Source organism: Ischnura elegans, chromosome 1 (genome assembly GCF_921293095.1).
Source record: "Ischnura elegans chromosome 1, ioIscEleg1.1, whole genome shotgun sequence".
Lineage (NCBI taxonomy): Eukaryota > Metazoa > Arthropoda > Insecta > Odonata > Coenagrionidae > Ischnura > Ischnura elegans.
Window position 1 is genome coordinate 146,447,244 of NC_060246.1, and position 24,401 is coordinate 146,471,644.

At 35.5% G+C, this 24,401-nt stretch overlaps 1 protein-coding gene across 2 annotated transcripts in view; it reads right to left on the minus strand.

Moving 5' to 3' along the window:
* Positions 1-6,621: 6,621 nt before the first annotated feature.
* Positions 6,622-24,401, minus strand: part of LOC124171912 (uridine phosphorylase 1) — a 41,615-nt gene continuing 23,835 nt past the window's right edge. For both annotated transcript variants that reach the window (XM_046551338.1, XM_046551330.1), the window contains exons 3-7: positions 17,383-17,544; positions 16,542-16,727; positions 12,710-12,848; positions 10,992-11,185; positions 6,622-8,582 (exon numbers count right to left, since the gene is read on the minus strand). In XM_046551338.1, coding sequence (XP_046407294.1) covers positions 8,391-8,582; positions 10,992-11,185; positions 12,710-12,848; positions 16,542-16,727; positions 17,383-17,544 — 873 coding nt within the window. In that variant the 3' untranslated portion in view covers positions 6,622-8,390. The remainder of the gene's footprint in view (positions 8,583-10,991; positions 11,186-12,709; positions 12,849-16,541; positions 16,728-17,382; positions 17,545-24,401) is intronic.

Genomic DNA, 24,401 nt, shown 5'->3' on the forward strand with positions numbered 1-24,401 from the left:
TTGGACTAGGATTACGGAACGACAGGGGAGAGAAAGCAGCAGAATTTTACAGGAGAAACAAATTATTCATCACAAACACGTGGTTCAATCATCAGAAAGGGCGAAGGTACACATGGAAAAGTCCAGGAGATGTGGGGAGATATCAGATAGACTACATTGTGTTAAGACAGAGGATAAGGAATGCGTAGTCTGAAAAACTTACGCAGCTTCCCCGCAGCGGATGCGGATTCAGACCACAAGCTAGTGCTCATGCAATGTATCGTAAGATTCAAAAGACTTATAAAAGTGAGGAAGGCGAGGAAATGGAATGTAGAAGTGCTGAAGGGAACTATGAGGAGAGAATATCAGGATCTGGTGGACAATAGTATCAAGGAGATTGGAAGTACATAGACTGTAGGGGAAGGGTGGGATAGTATTAAAACAAGAACAGTCAAAGTGGCAGAGAAGTTAATTGGCTACGTTGACAGCAGAAGGATAAAGAAGCTTTGGGTTACGGAGGCAATGGTAAAAGAAATGGAGGAGAGAAGGAAGTGGAAGAACGTGGACACAGCAGGGCAAAAGAATGTATAGGGTGCTAAATAATTGATTACGATGTGAAACTAAGAGGGCAAGGGAGGCTTGGTGGAAAAGATAGTGTGAGGAAATGGAAAAGTTCCAGAAGGATGGAGAAGTATGCGCATTGTACGCAAAAGTTAATTCGCTATCGGGTGGCAAAAGAGGACAAGCCATGTCTAAAATTAAGGCTAAAGATGGGAGGATGCTCACCGAGCGAGAAGAGGTACAGAGCAGATGGAAGGAATATGTGGAGAATCTGTTTGACGGAAGATGCAGGCTGGAGAGATTGACTTTAGAGGAGGAAAGTGCAGTGGAGGAGGATAATCTTGGGCTGGGGATATTAGATTCAGAAATAGAGAGAGAACTTGGTGATATGAAAGCTAGGAAAGCAGTAGGTGTGGATAATATCCCATGAGAGCTTCTGAAGAATCTAAGGAAGGATAGTAAGAAAAGTTTTTTCGTACTAGTACGCAGGATCTCTGAGGACGGATGTTGGCTGGAGGATTTTGTGAAGACTGTTTTAATTCTGCTACCATAAAAGAAGAAAGTTGTGGAATGTGGAAGAGAAGCGTGGGACGAGTTGGAAGCTTGAATGAAAGTGGGAGGAATGATGATGTCTCCATGTTTCTGGGTTACACCGCGTGGATTTTCTTTTTGACGACAGTTTCTCCGGTATTCCAACCGGCGTCTTCAGGTCGATGATACCGGCGATGACCGGTGTCTTCAGGTCCACAGCTTTCTTCTTTTTTGGTAGCGGAATTAAAACCGTCCTCACAAAATCCTCCAGCCAACATCCCTCCTCAGAGATCCTGCGCACTAGTACGAAAAACCTTTTCTTACTATCCTTCCTTAGATTCTTCAGTAGCTCTCATGGGATATTATCCACGCTCATCGACCTGAAGACGCCGGTTGGAATACTGGAGAAACTGTCGTCAAAAAGAAAATCCACGCGGTAAAACCCAGAAACATGGAGACATCATCTAGACAACGCCGCGGAAAACTACGCATCAACTTCGGAAGGAATGATGTTTAAATTGGTAAGGTTCACGGATGATCAAGTGCTGATTAACCAGTCAGCAAGGGGACTGCAGGCTCTATTGGATGCATTAGACGAGCAGTGCGAGGAGCAAGGGATGAGGATTAATCACAAGAAGACTAAGGTAATGCGGTTTTGTAAAGCATCGCGATTGAGGAATGTGAGACTCGAGATAAAAGTAGCTGGGAAAAACTTGAGCAGGTAGAGCAATTAAACTATTCGGGCAGCACATTAGAGGAATACGAACACAGTAGCAAGGACATCAGGAAGCGAATTGCAATAGCAAAGGAGGCATTCATGAACAGGGAGGAGCTTTTGAGAGGATCATTATGTAAGAGTTTAAAGGAAAGGATAGTGAAGAGTTTGATGGAGAGGAAAAGGAAGGATGAAGTGCTGGATATGTTTGGTGAGGAGAGGCAGCTTTTAGATGAGGTATGGAGGAGACAGAAGGTATGGATAGATGGATGGGAGGAGTACTTAGCGGGGAGGGGATGTTGAAAATGGCGTTAGAGGGTAGAATGTTAGGGAAACAAGGGAGGGGAAGGAAAAGAATAGGATTTTTAGATAGATTGAAAGGGAGTAGGCCTTACAGTGAATTGAAGAAGGCAGTGCTGGAAGGAAAGGGAGGCTCTCAGATCACTTCTTTAGTACTCCGTGGAAACCTACCTTAATTAGTAGAATACTGTAATAATAAATTGAAAAAAAAATAGGAAATGGCACTTAATGAACTTTTGACTCTTTCAGTTTCAGTCTCTTACGCATAGTCTTAGCTCGAAAGTAAGCCACAAACCAGGGCTCTACGGCAATTTGATGGTGAAATAGAAGGAAATACATAATTAATGACCCATTGGATGTTTTGCCTTTTTGAACAACTTTAATGCAGTGATAGAATAATGTCAAAAGAAAATTGGGTTTTGCTTGGTTCGCCTAAGAGCATTTTGAGCTTAAGGAAAAAATTACATGGGCCCAAAAATGATAATTACTGTTAGATCTCAACAATTGATGCCTCGAAGTTAATGTAAAAAGTGGTCATCAAATTTGTCAGCTCAGTTTCTTGGTTGGTGAAATGGTTGCACGTAGAAATCTGACCATTGGGGGAGGATGTAATACAAGTTAATATTTTTTTTAACCGGAAAATTTATGTATATCTTATCCTCCGTTACATATAATTTTCCAGTTAATCACGTAAATTCTTGCCATGGGTTGCTAAAAGACCCATGCAGACAATCTCACAGTTCATCTTCATAATCTAGGGTTTGGCTATTTACTTAAGCCTGGATGTAAGAGAAGTGTGAACTCTTATTTATAATGAGCAAGGACAGTCTTAACAACTGTCAAAGCTTTTTGCTAAGGTGAAAACATTTAGCGTATTCTGTAAAAGGTATGACTCACCTGCATGATTCAATTCAAAGTTTGGTTTGATTGAGCAAACAAGCTTGACTCCTAAACAAGTATTTTTCATAATTTTGAGGCAAATTTTGCATCTGAGTGAGTTAACTGAATGGGAATGCAGCAAATGGACTATTCCAAACCTGCAGCAGGTGTTTTCTCTTAGTGAGGAATAATCTTCCTCTCTCCTCTGCTGCTAACCTTCATGTCGATTGTACTCATGAAAGGATGACCTGCTGCAAGATCAGCTCCTCAATGGTTTGAAAATTTGTAGCTTGAAGAGAGTGGGTGCCTAAATTGCTCTCACTCACTCTCTTATTTAACATAAAGGTAGGTTAGGATATGGAAATATCTCACCCCATGCTTTTCTACAGGCTTGTGTATTTCTCACATTCATGGTATGGGGAACCAGTTCCTTTCCTTGGGCCACCTCACACTTCGAGGATTTTGTTTCGGGGTGTTCAAAGGCTTCACCTGAGACCCTTTGATCAGCGGCCAAGCACTCTACCCAGTAGGTTACTGCGCTTCCTTAATTTGATCTATGGATACCTAAATTGTGGGATAGGTGGGTTCCTTGAGGACTAGCTTGGCAAGTGAGGACTTAACCCTACTGTCAATAAGACAATTAATATGCATGGATGAATGTTACGTATATGAATCCAGATGATGCTTTTATTGCATCTTTATCTCATCAGTTGATAAGGCATCTCTTTGGCAAGATTGAGCTGGAATATGTTACAAAGACTGTTAGAGATTTTTTGGAAGGATTTAGAGGGTTGAGGAAATGATGGGATTGGATATTTTTCATTGAAGCATTATGAGCTTGGAGCACATGGAAGCTGGGCATAATGGAATGAGTAGCCAAGATCCCATGGAGACATCATATGGTCAAAAAGTGCTCTAAGAATAAAATACTACATGCAGATTAAGTGACTAAAAGGCATAACTTTTGAAAGATTTTTGCACTGGAATAGATGTTTCAATTATATCTTAAGTATAGTTTCCTCGTGTATTTTTAATGTTACTTATGATTGATTTCAACTAGTTACTTAAGTTTTTATTTAATTTTCTTACTGGTGTTTCTGTGCTTGTTAGATTAATGTTAGCAATCATATACATAGTCCTTTAGTGAGAATTCTCTGCTGAAGCGACTTTTTTTTAACTTCCTAAATACTGTAATCTTGTTAAAATTTTCATCGTAGTTCCTCCCATTTCCCTGAAAGATGTGAACGTTATGCATAAAAAGATAAAATGTACAGCTATGTGATGATAATGGCCCATTTTTTTCAAAATGGGCCATTATCAATCTCAAAATCAATGAGATTTTAGTACAAGGTTTCCTAATCTTTGAAGTCAAGGTCACTGAAGAATTTTTATTGGATGTACCTAGTTTCAAGTGCATTAAGCAAGTAGGTAATTATTGGTGAAAATATTTCGGGAAAGTGACAGTTTGTATTTAAGGCACCATTTTTCTAATGCGTTGGGATGTGCGAGTAGCACTTTTTGCTCTCAAGTCGAGTTGAAAACTACTCCCCAGTGAGAAATGGGTGGTGGAATCCCCATGGAGATGTAACGTGGATACCACGTGTTTTTGGTCGTGGAATCAACGTGGAACCCACGTGGAAATTTGGTGGAAAAATTAAAACAGCAGTAGGTGCTGTCCTAAAACCATTAAAACCTCAACCACTCTATATCTAAACCTTCTATATATGTGTCTACGATTTTTCATGTGCTCTCATGGCTGCCTTTCCACGAATTATATAAAAATAGAATGTGCGATACATTTTCACATAACTAGCGTGGTTTCAGGATGATAAATGACGCAATATCACTAGAGAGTTAAGTTCCACAAATTAGAAATTCTGTTTAACATTTTATGCTAATCATCACAAATCCACTTGAAATCAACGTGGATTCCACGTGGGTCCAACCACTCAATATCCACCACCACCATATATCCACGAGTCAACGTGGATTCCACGTGGGTTCCACCACCCATTTCTCACTGAGTCTTGAGTATCGAGTCGAGTATGATAATTTTTGGACCAGGCAATACAAAAATGCATGCACCAACATATTCTCACTTTCCAATCCCCTAGTGAATTTTCCATTCTGAATTCTAAGTCTGATGTAAAAAGGAAAAATAATGAGGAACGTTGATGGTAATTGGGAGGTGGATGGAAATTAATGTGTCTTAAACAGTTCCATAAATTCCACAATTGAAATGGATTAACCTCTAGTAATATGTTGAAAATTTAATTATTATTTGTATATAATCTGCTAGGAAGAGCCCTGAAGAAAGGTATTTCTACAATTGTAATAAGGATTTTATACATAAATGAATCATGTAATATTGGACCCTTTCAAATTTTCATGCACAAAAACCAATGGATCTACATGCTCAGGTAGTAGGTTTTGACGTCTTCATACAGCAGTGTTACTCCCTGCAGAAAATTGTCTTTCTCTTCACTCTAGTGTGGCAGGACAAGTAATTTCTTGACAAAATTGAAAGATTTGCGACCCAATTAATTTTTGTTAAAAATTAAATCAACAATTTTTTTGATCTTGTATCTTAGTGAAATTTAGATGGACAAAGCTAACGAACCACTTTTATAACTTAGCTTTAGCTTTCTAGGCTAAAAAAAGTTTTCTTCATTTTCTACTTCATTTAATCAACCTTAGCAACTTTTTTTGTAAGTTCAAGATAGAAAATAAGCATAACAAAGGAATAAATTAAAATTAACACAGGGCATATGTAGTGCTCAAAAAAGGCTAAATGATGACACCATGTTTGATGCTAAGCACGAGAAAAAACAGGCATTGTCGGCAAAAACCTGAAAGCATATTTTTTCAAAGAAATGTTAATCATTTTTATAGATTCTTTCGGCATCTGAGTAAAGAAAGTAGGGTAGGGTATAAAAGTATAGCATAAGAAAGTATGAGCGATGCAGTGGTCCACTCCGAATATGCCGCAGCTGACGAAAACATATTTGGCGCCCACGTCGACTACTGTAGTGCTATAGTGGTTGACCCCTACACATACAGGAAGCTGAAACTCCCATGCCAAGGCATTTGAACGACTTATCGAATTTAAAAACATCATTATATGGCTATGTCTCCTGTCGGCAGATTTCTGAACTTAATTGCCTCGACAGCTCTATCACCGAAACTACTTGACTCGACATTCGTAATGCTACTCGAAATACTCAAGTCGAGCACCAACATCTCGGCTCAAATTTTTGAGTACTTGCACATCCCTACTAATTTGTTTTTCTACTATTTAATAATTTGTTTAACTTTAAGCGATCATAATATTCATGAATATTATACACTGCATTAGGTACTTATAGAGGATTATTAATTCGTAGCCCACTTGATTTTTAGTTTATTTCTCTAGTTTTTTACAATCATTTGCTTTTAAACGGATCAAGTGCTGTGGGGCTTTTATGTATTTCATAAAGTAAGGAGACATCAGCCTTACATATGGTCCCCAGACAAATGATGGCCGGTTAAAATTTAATGCATATCTGCTCACTATGTAGTTTGCATCTAAAGCTGGAAGTAAAGGATCGATTACAATGTTTTGTAGGAATTTTTAAGATCTCTATTCTTTTTTCTTTAAGCAATTATTTTTCTAAGAATTTATTTTAGGCATAATTTATTGTCTCTACAAAAATTAAGGACATTATAAAATTTAATAAGTCATTGATAAATTTTCACATGTTAGACATTTTTAGCCAATTCCACAAATGAATGAATTACTGAGTAGTAGCTTTTCTTACCTTTTTTTACACTATCTACAGATCTTTTGAAGCACATCTCACAAAAATATCACAAAGGTATTTGAATTCACTGATCACTCTACAACAGTTTATGCCGTATGAATAAAAGTTTGCTTGGGGATACCACAAACTGCATCTCTAATTCTTTGCACAATCATCACAAATAGCATGTTAGTAATTATTACATTTGGTGAAACTAGACGTACAATTTATTCAACTGATTAACAGGGAATCATTATTTTGCTTTTATTCATGCAAAAACGTGTATAAATTTATCTCAATAATAATGAACCACCAAATAAATATCAAGAGTATAATGAGGTTATAAATTAGTTTTTTACATTTGAGTGCACATTGAACTCTCACTCCAAAGAATAGTATCATAATAGGAAAATCATGGTAACAAAACAAGGCACAGTTTTCATTACAATTATAAATGCACTTCAACTGACCCCACTCAGCAAAAAACATGACTGGAAAAATAGTTAAAGAAAATGGCAGTCAAATTTGAATTTCCAATAGGATATGTCGCTGAAGTGAACTTTATTACTCACTACATTCTTATCTGAACTTTAATTTACATTTTTATGAAAGGGTGTGACTTGCCCTGTAAAATGTATGTATCCATAGAGTTCTTATCCATTTGCATTCACGAACTATCCTTATTTTCACTTATAACAATTAATGTCTATTCAATCAACAGACTTCAAGTTACATTATATAGTTGATAAATTAGTCTTCTTTGAAGCTTGCATTAAAATGCCCAACAAAATAATTATCAACATTTTTATAGCCTATGTAAAAATAATTTCTCTAGTATTATTAAACTACATCCTATACTGGTGATGTAATTTTTCTCTGTAGCCTCACCATTAAATTTGCTCACAACATAGAGTCAATTTGGAGTAGTCATAAATTTTAACAACATAGTCAATGAGCATGTTTATTCACCTCATTTACATCTATTATCATCAACAGAATTTATCTGTGTATTTATATGAACAATCATTTTTGCTTAAAACCCTGATAAATATCAACACAACACTCAGAAGCTTTTAGCTTGAATTTCATAATGAGATATTAAGAAAAGATTAAGTGAGCGTTTCAACAGTTAACATTGAGCTCAACCACCTATTCTAAGTTTTACTGAAGTAGGATATGACAGAGAAGTATCTATTCTATCCGATCTGATAACACTTCTGTTTTCGTTAATATCTGTATCATAACACCTAAAATCACATAATGTAAAATATATTGAAATTTTCGTTGATCATAAATGGTTTTTGTATGTTACATAAATATTAGCACTCTTTGCATAAAGCAATGTAAAAAATTATAGGTACAACCACAAATGTTCTGAGCATTATTTTATAAAAATAATGCATTATTTGCGTTTCCTTCCAAGTACTCCAGATTTGTCCTACTGGACATACATTCCTGACTTATGGAAAATATGCCCCATTTTCCTGGCAATCTTCAGTTGGTAGCATCATTGAATATATTTTTATTGTGTCCCCACAATAATTTGTTGCAAATAAATGATTTCAATATTTTATTATTGTATTAAAAACATAAGTTCTTAATTAAATTAAAAGGACTTTTTGAACATTAATGAAAATGAATCTGATTTAATCATATGTCTCAGACTCTTGTTGCACCAACTTCATGCGACGAGGACTCTTTACATAGAAGCCGCCTCCATGGCAGTGGCCATCCAGTGAAAGTCTGCCCTTATTGCTTAAATAACGTTTGATGTATCTGGCCACCAGTTTCTGGGGCCGTTCTTGCCACTCATCTAAAATCTCCTTAGAAGCAAGGACCTGTGGAATAGTATGAAACAGGCTTAAGTGCAAGAACATCTTTCCCAGCAATAGAAAATACCTGCAGAAACACCATAAACATGCTTCAATTTGATACCACACCTAGCTAATTCTAACAATCGGAAGAATTTTCCATTATTAAAGGTTCTTTCCACAGTAAGAAGGTTACTTCCTCCATTCAGTGCTCCAGGTATTACATACATTACATACAGGGGAGAATTCAGGATTTCTTTCTGGGGGGGACATGCAAGGCCGTGTCCAGGATTTTGTTCTGGGGGGGCACAAGGTTACCTCGGAATACAAAACGAGCGCAATGATAATGGGACTTAAAATCTTCCATATTTTTTTAAGGTTCTGGGGGGGCACATGCCCCCGTGCCCTCCCCCCTTAGATCTGCCTATGATTACATATATGTTTCATTCAAGGTTACCACAGTAGGCAAAGAAAATTACATTAATTTGAGTTAGAATAGGAATAACTAACTAATGAAAAAGGAAAAAGGGATGCTAATTAAACCATAATTTTCCAAGCTCAATTCCACATTTTTATAAATAAAACTTTAAATTTAGGAACACATTCTAGTAGTTTTTATTACTATAGTAATGAAAAAATTTGCCATTTTTTAGGGAGGTGGCACAAAAAATGAATTTTGAGAACCTACTACTCTAAGTCATTTTTTTTAAACAAAATTTTATTATTTGTCAGATAACCATATAGGTTATAGCTGCGTAAAGTTTCAATAATCTATCATGTACGGTAAAAAAGCAATTTTTGATTTAGTGAAATGAGAGCAATGGCAGTTCAACAGTTTCCTTTTATCATTTTTTGGTTTTGTATTCTTCTGTGGTTGTGCAGTGTTACCCCTATGCTATAGCCTATTATTTCAGCTTGTGCATTTTATTTGGGTCACCTGATAATTATTTCAATATACTGAGTTTTCTCTACCATTGATGCTAAAGAGCTAACATTAAATTTGGGTGCATTATAGTAGCGTTTTCCAGAGTTGTCACCGCATCTTTGGCCACAGGCAACTGGGAGCAGGGAAAAGTAACACCTATGTATGTAGGGATTGCCTGCTGAAAATATTGCTGAAGACAAAGCAGATTTCCAGCTAAAAACATTCACTTTGATCTGCATTTAATGTATTATTTGATATAGATTGAATGCACTAGCTGACCTAACAGAAAAATACATAGAAGTAAGATAATAACAATGAAACTCTGAGACACCCCAGTTCCGTTTTGCCTGCATCTTACAAATTCATAATAGCTTTTTTAGCTGTGAAAGATATGAAATTTAAAATTACAGAGAGCAGAACAAACATGTATCTAACCAATACAGTATTTTCCACATAACCTTAGGAAACACTGTGCCCTTATTAAGTAATTTCCCCCTATATCTGAAACAGCCCCATATATATATGCATGCATGGATGCTAAAATGTACCAGAGGATAGAAATTGAGGATTAACATGCATATTTTGTTCTGCTATCTATTATTTAAACTTTTAAATTTAATGCCTACAGAATATAATTTTTTACCTACAAATAAAAATTTAGAGCAATTAATTAATTGGTAAAACATGTATGTAAATATTTTAATGAGAATTATTCTACGAATTATCATTATTAAACCTCTAATATAAATATTAGGGGAGTCAGAAGCCTTCTTTTTATGAACCAAATCCTTATGTCTATTTAATGAAATTGCATAATGGACCTCACTATGTTGAATTAAAAACTATCATTGTTGCCATTATCATCCTATTAAAATGTTGTATATATATATGCAGTGGCGTAACAAGGAATATGCTTTGGGGGGGAGGGGATGGGATGGCCTGAGGGGGCGTGGTCCCTCCAGCCAATTAAGGACCAGGAAAAACTTTTGAAAAATGACATGTCCAAAATACATTTTACATCATTTTGTCACTTAAAATTTAACTTTAAGCAGATGCAGTTAAAATGAGTCAAAACTAGACAATATCTTTAAATATTTTTTTTGTTTCACAGAGGCTTTGGGGGGGATCTATCCCCACATCCCCCCCATAATTACGCCACTGTGTGTATGTCTTTCCAGTGGTCTCATGTAGTCACATAAAACAACCAAATTGACCACTGACATTGTGAGCCAATTTTGAGGCTGAAATACACTGCTACATCCTATAAGATAATGGCTCTGGGAGGAAGTGTTTCTTACGGTGTATCTCCATGACTAATTTCCCTATCTTATAAGAGAAACAAGCACGATAAATATTTCAATTTTCACAATAAATCATGAAGCTAAAAAACAGAAAATAATAATTGCTAGATTCAGAAAGCATAAAGAGTGGCCAAGTTCTGTAATAAAGAAGTAGCTTTCTGAAGCTGCAACTTGTGCTGAGGAGGTTTCTAAAGAGGCAAACTTTCTTACCTGATCACTTTTGAGACGGTCCACAATGGTATTGCAAATAACAGCTGCCTTGATTCCTGCTTGGTGCGTAAGAGCAGCAAAAGACAGTGATTCCATTTCAATATTTGACACGCCTGCATCATGCAGCTTATTCATGTAGTCAAGCTTGTCTGCCTCTTTGAAACTACAGAAGGCACCATCCATTCTGGCTTGACCTGAAATGTGAATAATTTTAGCATACGAAAAATTTGTAGTCAAAATATACTGGAAACTACTCTTTCAGTTGAAAAATTAAAAAAATCGAGAAAGGTAATTTTGAATTGAAAATACAAGATAAAAAAGTATCTTAGCAACATTTAAAATAGAAATTTATGGATATCTACACTGCAAAAACGCTCTGCAATTGCCCACTGAATCAAAAATAAGCTCATAGCATAAACGCTCATCTCCTATTTTCCAAGCATGGAGGTGAGCGATTAAGCTCTGGACACTGCCAGCTGAGCGGATTCGTATTGTTGGGCTACTAGATGAACGGATTTGATTCAGTGGCCGATTGCAGAGCGTTTTTGCAGTGGAGGTATCGATATGATGAATTATGGTGATATTTTTTATGTTATATAATCAGTAGTATTTCCTACTACTGTCATTCACAGTAAATGTAAGGGATGGATTTACCAGCAGCTGGAATCCTATAGAAAAATTCTTAGGATTACATTTAAATACTGTAGTATAAAAGTATTTGAGTTAAGCTTATGTGAAAAAAAATTGCTTAAGAAGTAGATTCGCTCATCAAAAAATAAGTTCGAGATAAAACTATCAGGGTAAAGAGACTTGTAGTTAGACTCATTTCTCATTTTCCAAGCCATGAAAAATAAATTTCAGAAACAAAGGCGGGTATATTCTTGAAACTGTGATGATTGAGTAGAAGAAAGAATACAGGTTGTTTGGACCATGGGCACCATAGGGAAATACTGAGAAAATATAAACTTAGATAATCTGGAAACAGAAAATGGGCAATACTATGATGATAACTGAAACTTCAGAGGAAATCTCTTAACAACAAGCAGAATTTACCATCATTTGTTATGTAAAAATAATTCTGTGTCATCACACATTTATCTTCTCAATGTATTTCTAGTTTAGTTTATTAGTATATTCTAAAAAAAATATTTATTTGCTTGCTGCCCACTCTCATACTTATTTTAGAAGCCATTAGATGGAATTAATCATTTCCATACCTAAGTTTCTAAGGGTCTACCTTGACTATAATCATCATAGTAATACAATTAAATGAATGTATTATGTTACATATGGATAATTATGATAGGTAAGCAAGAAACTTACAAGTGATAAATGCAATAGCAACATGAGAAACACCCAGCATGCTAATTTATTTTAATTTCTTACACATACTCCCACCATCTCCAAATTCACAAAAAAATGCAATCGGATGGAATTCAAATTACCTTCACGTTAAGGAAGCAAAGCCAAACTCATAGCAATTACAGTGAAATTTAAGAGATGCTGAAGTAATAAATCTCCATCATCATTTCTCCTCATATTTGTTTCAGAAGTTAAGAATTGTTTTAGTGATTCAAGTATTACTTATATCATTCAGAAGAATAGTTAAAATACATGTAAGATTGGTAAAAATTTGAGAGTATTTAATAGGCACAGCTACCATTAACACATTACTGGATTACCAGTATCTATAAACATGTATGTAATTCTGGACCTACCTTCATAAAAGTCATCTGTACAGAGAGTTTTCCCAACCACTGTGTCATAAGGGTCATCAGGACTTGCGAGAGCCAGGAGTTCTCTTGTAAGCTTCTTATCCAATTTAGCTGGTTTTTGAACCAACTTTCCCAGATGTGGCTAAATTAGTAATGGGAATTATCATGTAATATGTAGTTAGTGATTAAGTGAAGTTACCTGCATAATGGTGATGAATGTGATGACACAATAGTTCAATCTTAACCGAGATAGTGAGAGTATCATAAGTTCACTCCTAGGCATACAGTCATTGTCATATATGTTTATGCAATGGTGAATCCTAAATATCTGATCACCTATTTCACTAATCACCCTGTCAGAATCTTATTAGCACTATGGCCACATACCCCAACAGCACACATTTGGATATACATAATGTATTTATATTGTATTTTCATGGGTCACATACATATGTATTTTTGTTATGTATAACATGTGTAATACATATGTATTATTGGATGTATTTCCTTCGTATTCATACATATGTAAAAGTGGTACGTGTTTACACGATAAATACATTTGTATTTTTGAAATTTGAATACTTATGTAAATGTGGTCAAAAATACAAATGTAAATATCGTGTAACACTTGTTACTTTTACATATGTATGAATACAGAGGAAATACATATGTAAATGTGGTCAAAAATACACAAAATATACATTATGTATATTTCCTGTAATTTTTGAGAGGTGGATTTTCGTGGCGTCTAGTGAAATGTTCAGAAACATTTTTGCAGAAATAATATGTTCACTGCAAACGCCAGATTTCCTCATTTCAATGATCATTCATCCATTCGAATTTATACCCAGGAAGCTTAAAAATAAATCATATACTGATCGATGTGAGCAAGGGTAGTATGGCGACCATATTTATGTTAATTTGTAAATGCACGCGAAATACAGACGTATTACATATGTAAAATTCAGTTTCCATCCGCGAAATATACACATGGAAAATGGTTCACAATACATGAAAAATACAAAAAATAGTTCTTGCACAGCGCAAAAGTAAAAGCGAAGTTTAATTTTTTAAACGATATTTAAAATTAACTGTTTAAACAAAAAAATTAAATTCTCAATTCTGTCGCAACAAGCTAGGGAAGTGAGTGGGAGTGATAATCTCGTTAACAGTTAGCTCGGCATTTCGTTCGAGACTACGAGAACGTCAAGAACGTGCTGTAGGAGGAACTCCGGCTACTGATGTATAGTTAATTTTATATTTGTTTGTATTATTATACGTATTGGAAGAATTGACATAGTGTTTTAATCCTCGATAACCGGTGCGTGTGGATGGTGTGCTCAAACCGAAGCTATGTTTTGCTGGAAATGTGCTTCAATCCCGCACGTTATTGCGATTCGTGCAAGCCAGCTCCAACAGTTTCCTGTCACTGGATAATTAAGGTAAGGTATGATTTATCTTTTATTATATTGTACGCATACATAGACTACATTAATTATGTTATTTGAGTATATTTGGATACAACTATTGGCGCAATGTGTTGACCACATTGCGCCAATAGAGGTAATTATATTGTTTATGTTTGGCTATTGTTTTCCTTTTTTGTTGAGTTATGTATCGAGGAGACTGGTCTCCATTGAAGTTATATGGTAAAACATAGTAATGTCAATCTTGTACGTAGGTATAAATTAATAGATTATGCGTCGTATAGTAATTCCGTGCTTCGCGGCTGAAGTTAAATTTTTTCTTCTCTTAATTAAGAGCAGAAAAAATTGTTTAAGGAATGTTTTCGTTCACGTGTAAGTTGTTTTATCGCTGTTTATTACCACAACCTACTGTATTGTAGTTCTTGCATTCCTAGTTATCCTATGCTTTAGTCGTAACATCTTTGACCGTAGACTTATCAGCGTAGCCTTGTCACTAAAGATTCCTAGAGGTTCCGAGCGGTTTTGCCCTCTACTTCTAATTATTTAACGAACAAGAAGTATTGGTCGTGTAATATCGGTTCCCTTAAAGCAAAATGTAATATTTCTTTCATCTTGAAATGCAGTCAATCAAGGTGCATTTCGTCATTATTATTAACACAAGATAAATACGTAATTTTCATGCGGAAGTTTGTCATTATATGTAAGAAAAAGGTGCGTACGGGCCAAATTAATTACTTATAATTTTCTTTTCATGCTCTTTCGCGCATACCCAGCAGGCGACGATGTAAATAGCTTGGCCTGGACAAGAGGAGAATGGATTACGGAAAAGACGACGAAGCAAAGCCAGAAGACCAGGTGGAATTGTTAATACCGAGGTAAGCTTTGAGGGAAATTTTTTTTTTACCATAATGGAGAGGTTTCTTAAAGTTAAGCCTGAAAGTATCGGTTATGTATGAAATTTATTTGTTTGAAAATTTGATATCACAAGTTTATATTTTTTCTGTGTGAGTCATCCGCTACTAAATCATGGTAGTAATATATTAGTATCATGTAATAAATAAGCATACCAATGGATTCACGTTTTCCTAGTTAATTTATATTTAAAAGTAGTCATATGATCTTTTCTCATATTTCTCATTCTTCTTAAGAGAAAGGCTATTAATTTTGTAAAATGAAAGCATATCCCTAAAGTATATGATTTCTCAAAGGACAAGGTCAAATCTGTGCTAGTTGGGACCTCGACATTATTGGTAAATGAAAAAATTTAAAACTTATGTCTGGAATCTATCAGAGAAGCCAAACTTTCATTTGCATTCAGAATACAGAATTAGTACTAAAATTACAGACTTCACAGAATACTGACTGCCTATATGAATTGATAAAAATAAAATTGAAAGGCCTTGAGCTCCTATTCAGATCTTACAAAAAGATATATTTTTGCATGACTTTTAAACTTGACTTCTTCTTTTCTCCTTTCAGAAAGTGGCTAATTGTGCAGAGTTGGTTTCCTGAATTCAGGTTTCTTCTTGTGCAATGGGTTACAACGCTTGTTCCGTGCTAACATTTTTTTCTATTTTCCAACTCAAACCATTGTTTGTACTTGATTTATCTTTGTGCCATTTTTTTTTAACTAAGTTTCACCTACTGTTTGCTGGCCCTTAATGCTTGTTAGCTATATTCATGGCCACACTTGTTATTTGTGTGTATTATTTTATTTTTCTCTTTGAATAAATGTTTTATTATCTGTACGTTCTGGTTTCCTTATATTTATTCATCCGTTTGATCGATATTGATATTAAGTGGATGTGGGTCAGAAAATCAATATGTATAATTCGTGTACGAGGGCCTGCAGATACATATGTATATTACATGTAAGGATATTCAGATTTCCAATTTGTAATACGCATGTATACATACATCCTGAGGGACTTTTGAGCCACTTTTACGTGAAATATACAGACGTAATACGATTGTATTCCATTGTATACATATGTATAATTCATGTATGGGTATTCAGATTTCCAATTTGTAATACGCACGAATACATACATCCATAGGGACTTTTGAACCACTTCTACGTGAAATATACCGATGTAATACGATCGTATTCCATCTTATACATATGTATTTGGTCACGTTTTTTGTGTGTATTATTGATGTAATACAAATTCCGTGTTATCTGGGTAACCATGGGTGAGTGGGTCAGCTATTAGAATAACTACGAATAAGGTACTTATTGGTACAGCAGCTGAACAAAAATCAAAAGCCACTTTACTAGCTCTCGAAAACTACTCTACAGCTATATATTTATGTATGACTCTAGAAGAAGTGAACTTTGACAGTAAACTACGCGAATAAATTAAAAATAAAATATTTCAGGAAGAAGAGTCTTATGATTAATAACCAACCTGTTCAAGGACTGGCCTCAAGAGTCCATCCAGGGCTTCTTCTGTTATCACCACAGTACCTGGTTCCAATCCAACGCCTCCACATGTACCAATTCGAAAGAAGATGGGATCTTTGACTTTGGCATGATACATTAACTTGATTACTTCATGAAGTAGGATACCTACTGAAGGAATGCCCATTCCATGCTGTCGAATACAAGAATAGAAAATTTTAATTGACTGTAGTTCTGAGGGCTACACACAGAGATGAAATCATTAAAAATTCAATGTAAGGGTATCAATATGTACTTATAAAGAGCAGTTATTAGCCTTGCATTAAAAAAAATCAAACTCATTTCCTGATTTCTTGAGGGAAGGATGGAGAGGTTGGAAAAAGCTTGTTATAACATAATTTTTCTACCTTCAACAGGCATTAACAAGTTAATAAGCAGAAGTATGAGGTATTAAATTTCTTCCATAATAAATTTTAATTTAAATAACCCTCTCTTGAATGATAAATATTGTCGACTATGTTAGACTCAAGTTCATCTAACATTAATACATATATGTACTGATACAGTGAGTTATTTTCAGGCACAATGGAGGTGGTTAAAACAAAGTACACATTTAAATTTCACTAATGCCAATGCCCAAGAGGTAAAAGGAGGTGATAAACTATATTTTAATAGGCCATTTAAAAATAGGCAAGCTTATTAACCAAATGTTCTTTTGATAATAGAAAATGGGGTGAAGAGAGAAAATTATTCTTGTTTCTTTCAAATACTGCTTGCATTTTGAAAAGGGTGATTTTTTACCCAGGGGCAGTGATATACGATCTCAAATATCATATAAATACACTCACACTAAGTGATAGCACTGGTCCAACTTTATACATTGAATATCTGTATGAGTATTGGCTGATGTCCACAAGTGTAGTTCCAGCAGGTAATTTATGGCCTAATTCTTCCATGATGTAGAAGGCAAATTGCTCCATTCTCTTAGGGATACCACCCATACAAACAAACTGAAATTAAGGAAAAAGTCAGTGAAATGTTTGACATAAATAAGTAAGCAAGTAACTCGGAAAACATCATTGAAAATTACTGACAGTAGTAAAGTATATTGAGGTCTCCGGAGATTGTTCGGAAAAATAATACACATATTCATGAACATTTTCTCTAAGTTTAACATTTTTCCAACAAAAACTCGATTACAACAAGAAAAACAAAACTTATATTCTGGATGACCCCAATAGATCATATTGCTATGTTCTTATGGGCAGTTACATACCCACAGACATGTATCATCAGCCTACCATTTGTATTTATAATTTTAGAGTTGGAATGCAGCATGGAAGATAAATGTAAATATAAAAAGCACACATGAGTTGCTACTAAAGTTTATCTTAGGGAAAAATAATAGGAAAGGGCATGAAATCAATTTTTTACACACACTATGATAGTTTGGAGGAAATTTAGAAGGAATTGTATTATTCAAGGCAAATACTTTTAGCAAAAAATGTTCCTAATCTATGGCGCAGGTGCAGTGTATGCAATGAGGAAAAAAGCTGATAAATTTTCGAGAGATATTCTACACATATTCCCTTCCCCTTTGGGCTCTCATGACTCACTCATTCGACCCAAGCATCAACGGTTGAAAGGGTAGCAGAAAATTTTGAAAATCCATAGGATTAAATATTCGTATAAGTCGAGACATGCAACCCTCATTACACATTGTGAAAGGGGTTGCATTTGCCCAGGATACACGGCTAAAAGGCAGCGGCTTCCATCATATGATAACGGAGGCGGTGACCAGCGAGCTATTGCCTCCTCCAACATATTAAACTGTACTAGAAACATAAAACGGGAAATGACAAAGGTCGCAGATAGATAGCTGTGGCAAGAATCATTTCGGTTTCAGACAGTGTGTCTGGTGCATCAATGTCTGTACCTTTAATTTTGGGTCACCCAAGCCATGTAGCTGGCGCAACTGCAACAATGCCCGCCGAAGGAACCAGAAAGAGAATCAGCCAAAATCCCTAAAGCAGCCCGATAAAATTAAAATTTTATTCAGCCCACTCTCTGAAATGTATCAATTGATCAGAAATGAAGAGATCAAAAATCCACATTTCACACTACTGCTGATATTGAGTATCGATCAAAAACCTTTTTAGCTTAAGACACAAGAAATTTCACCCTTTTGAAATGGTAGCATTAAAAATTGATGTCTCAAAATAAACAGAACCGAGCGCCCGCAAAGACAAATTTTAATTGCATACCGAAAAGTAATATATAACTTGTTTACACATTTGAGTATAACTTTCATCGCTCAAACGTGATGGTAATTACAATATTGCAGTTATATGACTACAAAGGTAGAATATACAAAAATTTAGAAACAATGGAATACCTTGATGTCATAGTAATGATCAATAGATGAGATAATTGACGATAATGTAGATAACTCAAAAGATGCAAGTTAAAATTAGGCAACGTTTCTTTCAGTAACATATGGAATGGAATAAACGATAAACCTTAGATTTTCGGGCATGATGTTAAACTTTACACTAATTCATTTGTTCAAATACGATAAACATTATTCGCCAAACGAAATAGTTCAAGTTTTTTCGTGTACTATGGGTATGTAACACTGGAGGACAGGTAACAATTAGAAAATTATAGCTGCAGGATAACTAGAAATTAAAGTGGTGTTTTTTTTTAGAAGTTTGCTGATAACTTCAAACGTAATCGAGTTTAAATAATTTTTTTATAAAAAGTTATTTTAAACATAATTGATTACGTTTTAGAAACATAAATGATTACGTTTTGATTACGTTTTGCCATCACTGAATATTATGATATAAAAAAATCAATTCACAACAAGTTTTTTACGCAAGAATTCTGCTACTTACAATTAATATTTTTGTAATATATAACTGGTTCTTCCGTTCCGCACTCCCCCCGTTCTGAATATCGGCTAATATAGGGAGATATCGGATGCGTCCAAATAGCTTTTCCTGCCTTCTTTTGGCTTCCCTGTTCTCCCAACCTTTACGGGGCTTCAGTGTAAGGAAGACTAACCAAAAACAAGTTCGATTACTCACGTATTTTGCCTTGTTATTCGTATTTGATCTCTGTCTCCCCTTAATATATCGTTCCAATATTATTCTCTGCATTGTGTAACTTAGCGAGCTACTTTGATGCTTCGTCATACACCCGAATAAAAACAAATATTACTTTTGAAAGTTGCACAGCTCGGTGGGCGTGGGAAACTACTTTTTCAGTGGAGTTCCGCACTACCAACTACTACAAGGCTTCAAGGGCCAATTTAACTAACTTATCGTCATATTCCAAAAGAATTTTTATGTGTTATTCTCACACAATCCATAAATCCTCGAAAAGGTCCAGGAGCCCCAGAGGGAAGGAATGCCCGAAGAAGCTAGGAAAAGGTTCTCATTTTGACGGTTCTTAGTAATATGCTTTCATTAACATACAAGGATGCGCTCTGAATCGCAAATGCTGCGAATCATGCGCATAAAAGCCTTTCCGAATTGAGCCTTGGAGCATATCCGAAGCGAAAAAACCGGAAGTCACATCTAGCACACACTATGCATACGATCGAGGAAGTGGATCTTCGATCATGTAAACATTAGGAGCATCGCACTTGCAACATATTGGTCCCAGCAACAACACTTGGAGGACTTAGGATTCATGAGGAGTCGTGAGGAACTTAATGAGTGGCAACAAAAATATATCTCATAGGTAGGCAACTATTGTCACACACCTCATGAGCCAGGCTTCACAGGAAAAACTTGACTCAACTACCTAAAATCATGAAGTGGATAGGCTCCTCAGGTGAAAATATAATTGTCAATAGTCGGGTTGATGTTTGGACTATATGTCTCAGCAATGAAGTGTATCATGAGGTGAAGCTGTTAACGAGTCTTATTCAAGTATGGTATTCATGGTATCTGGTGTATCGAAACATTTTGTTGCGCTTGATGCGGAGCATAACAATTACATAGAAATCGTTGTTTACGGGACTTTGAGGCGCGTGTTTAGAACGGGGAAAATTGCGAACAATTTGGTTACTTGCCTCCAATAAAAGTTTTACTCGAATTAAAAAAAACTATTATCACCACTATAAACAGGAATATCTCTTTTTGAGCATATTTACTTCGGCGTCAATCATCAAGATGGATAATCCTTTAAGATAAAGCCGTTCCCATTCGCCCTATCGATTGACGCACTCCAATGGGCAGCAGCAATTCGGAACGGCAACTCCAGCGCTATAGCCATATGTGCACCGCATACGTGATTCGGAACACAATATTCTGAATATTGGTAGAACATAAAAACTTTTTAGTTAGATATGCAAGCTAGATTATAAAGGGAGCAAAAAACTATTTTTTTCTCATTTACAGCAAATTATCTTTTCTTAATTCCTACCCAATAGTGCCACCTTAATTCTTTCAAGTTTCGGCTAAACATTTCCCTAAAACTTTAATACTACCATGGTAATCTGCTTATTAATGGGTTTTTATTTTTGCCGTTACTGCCAGCTAAGTGCAATCGAGTTTGAATACTTTTGAGCGCAATTATCGCAGAATGAAACAAAAAATAGAATTTTTGGACAAAATTAGTTTTTTATTTTGAATGAAATGATGAAAAGCGTGGTCTAGTCGTAAAAATTCGATTGAGGCCGAGAGTACCTGTTTTTCTATAAAGCTGCGGTAGCGCAACTTTAGGCCATTTCGTACCCTAACAAAATATTCTCCATGCCAAAGTTTGGTATATTACAGATTAAATGATTTCGCAGCTTCGTCCCGTGGTTCATAAACTTTTTCAAAATGTCAAATTAAGTTATCGTCCAACAAATAACGTATTGAAAATTAGGCAAAGCTTATGTTGCTGTCGTTCGGTAGCTTAGGAGTTGCAACCCCATTGTTATAGGACGAAATTCTCAAATTTCCTCCACGAATTATTGGAAATCCCTCTCAAGTCATCCTTCCAATATTTGGCCACGGGGGGATTTTCTCACCTAAATAACGACACATAATACGATAAAAACCATATAATTTCACACGGTGATTATGGATTTAGTGCTACCACATCTTAAAAAGAAGGCAATCTATATATTATATATAAAGGTTATATATGTAAGATTTCATCTAAAACCGAAACAGGGAGAAGTAGTAAAGCTGTTCGGAATCGAAAGTTCCTTAAATCACAACAAGGCGTTTCATAGTGCCATAGACCTAGGATAAAAAGAAAATAATATCGTCTGTATAAAAATAAATATATTATCCTTATCGCGGAAATTGCACCTCTCGATGGGATTATTTCTTCAGATACTATTGATAAAAAACATGAGACATTAGAGGATGACGACAGGAAAAGTAGCACTTGAAATTTTCAAACTCTATTCAAGAATATGATATCGTAAAATAAATTATTAATAAAAATTTGTTTACTTTCTCCACACGCGATAAAGTTTATTAGACCAGGACAATATTTATGAACCAACTTCATAGGAATATGTAACTGTGACAACATACACATACTTTTGCAGGGATAAATATTTTCAATTCTATTACTTTTTACGGGTTGGTCAGTTACAGTCTTATGCTTGGGATATTATAATTTTTGGCCATCAGAATTATTGGTGGATTTCTATTACACGTTCAAAATCGACAGCTCGTTTATGAAGTATTATTATTTACGATTCTATGAAGTAAAATTTTCATTCTGTATATAAAAGTAAATTGTACTCTAAATAATTCCTTTCTTATGCATACGAAAGAAACATATATTCACTAAGTACATAAATTCATGTCCCTACTTAAGTCCCATTAGCGTTTCGTACAATTTAATTTTTATATCAGCTTTAATATTTGTTAAACTTAAACTTTATTGTCTTTCGCGTCAAGGCGACAAGAAACGAACTTTACTCCGAATAAGAAACAAAAAACTCAACTGTAAAAAATCGACCTTAAATTCATAGAAAACTTGCTTCCTCAGTACTTACATTCTGTAATCGAGTTGGCATCCAAGAAAAAATTCTTATTTGTATACGTTTCAAAGTGGTTGCACGTAGGAAATATTCAATGGTGGCTGAAACATTTTGACCCGTGGCTTAATTTTTTTAAATTTCAAGGTCCAGCCGTCCTGTTATCATTTACATCGAAATCTTTTTCATGCTAGCTAATATATAAAATTCTCTTGTCACGGTTCTTTGTTTCCAAATTCCTCCGAAACGGCTGGACTGATTCCAATGAAATTTGTTGTGTATATTCAGTAGGACTGAGAATATGTTGTAAACTATTTTTCATTCTTCTCTAGCCCTGGAATGGGCCCTAAGTCATTTTCATAAGAAATACATGTAAACTTCGTTTCTAATTACAGCAGACCTTTTTTCTTTTGCATATTTAAATTGGTGATAATGGTCACATTAAGTTGAGACATATACCATTGGAAAGAAAAAGAAAATAACATTCTCATTCCTGCAATTGAATTTCGTTTTCCACGTGATTTACGGTGAATTAAAAAAAAACATCCAAAAAATACTGAAATTTTAGCGATTTTGGCTTACTGTCCCCTTGACGACCGTCGCGTCAGTATTGTTTAAGTCGTTTGAAATCTCTTTCTATCACCATAAATTATGAATGGCATGTTCCACGGAGATGTATTACTACTACGTATCCCTATTATTCCGACATATGTGCCAATTGAAAACAAACGGGTTCAATGTCCAATTAAATTGGCATTCGCAACGACAAGTCTCAAGGCCAAACGATGTCTTTTTATGGCTTTGAGGCACACCGTGTTCATCGTACGGACAATTATACGTGGCATGTTCACGCTTGGGTAAACAATCCAGTTTGTTTGTTTGTTTTGGCTAAATATAGATTTACTAGAAATATCGTACACTCCATTGAACTAAGAGGTTGATAATGTTTTTCTTAATAGTTATGATTTGTGATAGAGTTGTCATTTGAAATTTAATGATTACTAATGTCGGTGGTTGCTTTCGGGAAATGCTGCATAGGTAACATTATCTGCCCGGCGTTTCACTCCTACTGGGAGCGTTTTCAAGGGAATGGGCTTAGCATGATGGTTTCTCTTCACTCGTCTCAAGTGCCTTCTTCTAAAAAAAAACTCCATATACAAATTGGCTATTACGGGAGAAAGCGGTGAACCGATTGCCGCGCCACTTTTTTGTTCATATATTTCCCCGTTGTATAGGAAATAATTGCTTCGAAGGCAGAATTCAACCAATTTTGGGTAGTCCTCTGGAAGTCCATCACCCTGTTAGAGTTTTTAAAATTCCACCGAATCAGGGACAGGAACTTTCGTAAACAGCGACGTGACATCAAAGCTGACTAAAATATCTCTTTCAGTCACTCTCACTAAAACGTTCCCAGTAGGAGGAGTGAAACGTCGAGCAGATAATGTTACCTATGCAGAATTTCCCGAAAGCAACCACAAACATTGATAAAAGAAGCTGTGAAAATCTTCATACGAAAATCATTGATTACTAGCAGGCCACCCGGTGTTGCTCGGGAACTATATTACCCAGAGAGGTGGGAAACTTGGAACTGGGAATTCATGGTCACATGGCAGGATTTTAGGTAAAAGAACAAAGCAGGTCTGATGATGGTATACATATATAACTGCAAACAATCGAAACAATGATTTCTGTATATCGCGCACGGGATGAACTTACGCATACCCCAGAAAAAAGTTATGCACCAAGAGTATTAATAGGTAAGAGTAGAATCCTTTTAGTTAGTTTTACCAGACCGTGTCTAGGGTTTTGTCAACACAGCAGGATTAGCTATCACAGAAGCATGACGTGACGTAACTAATGGTAATGAAATAA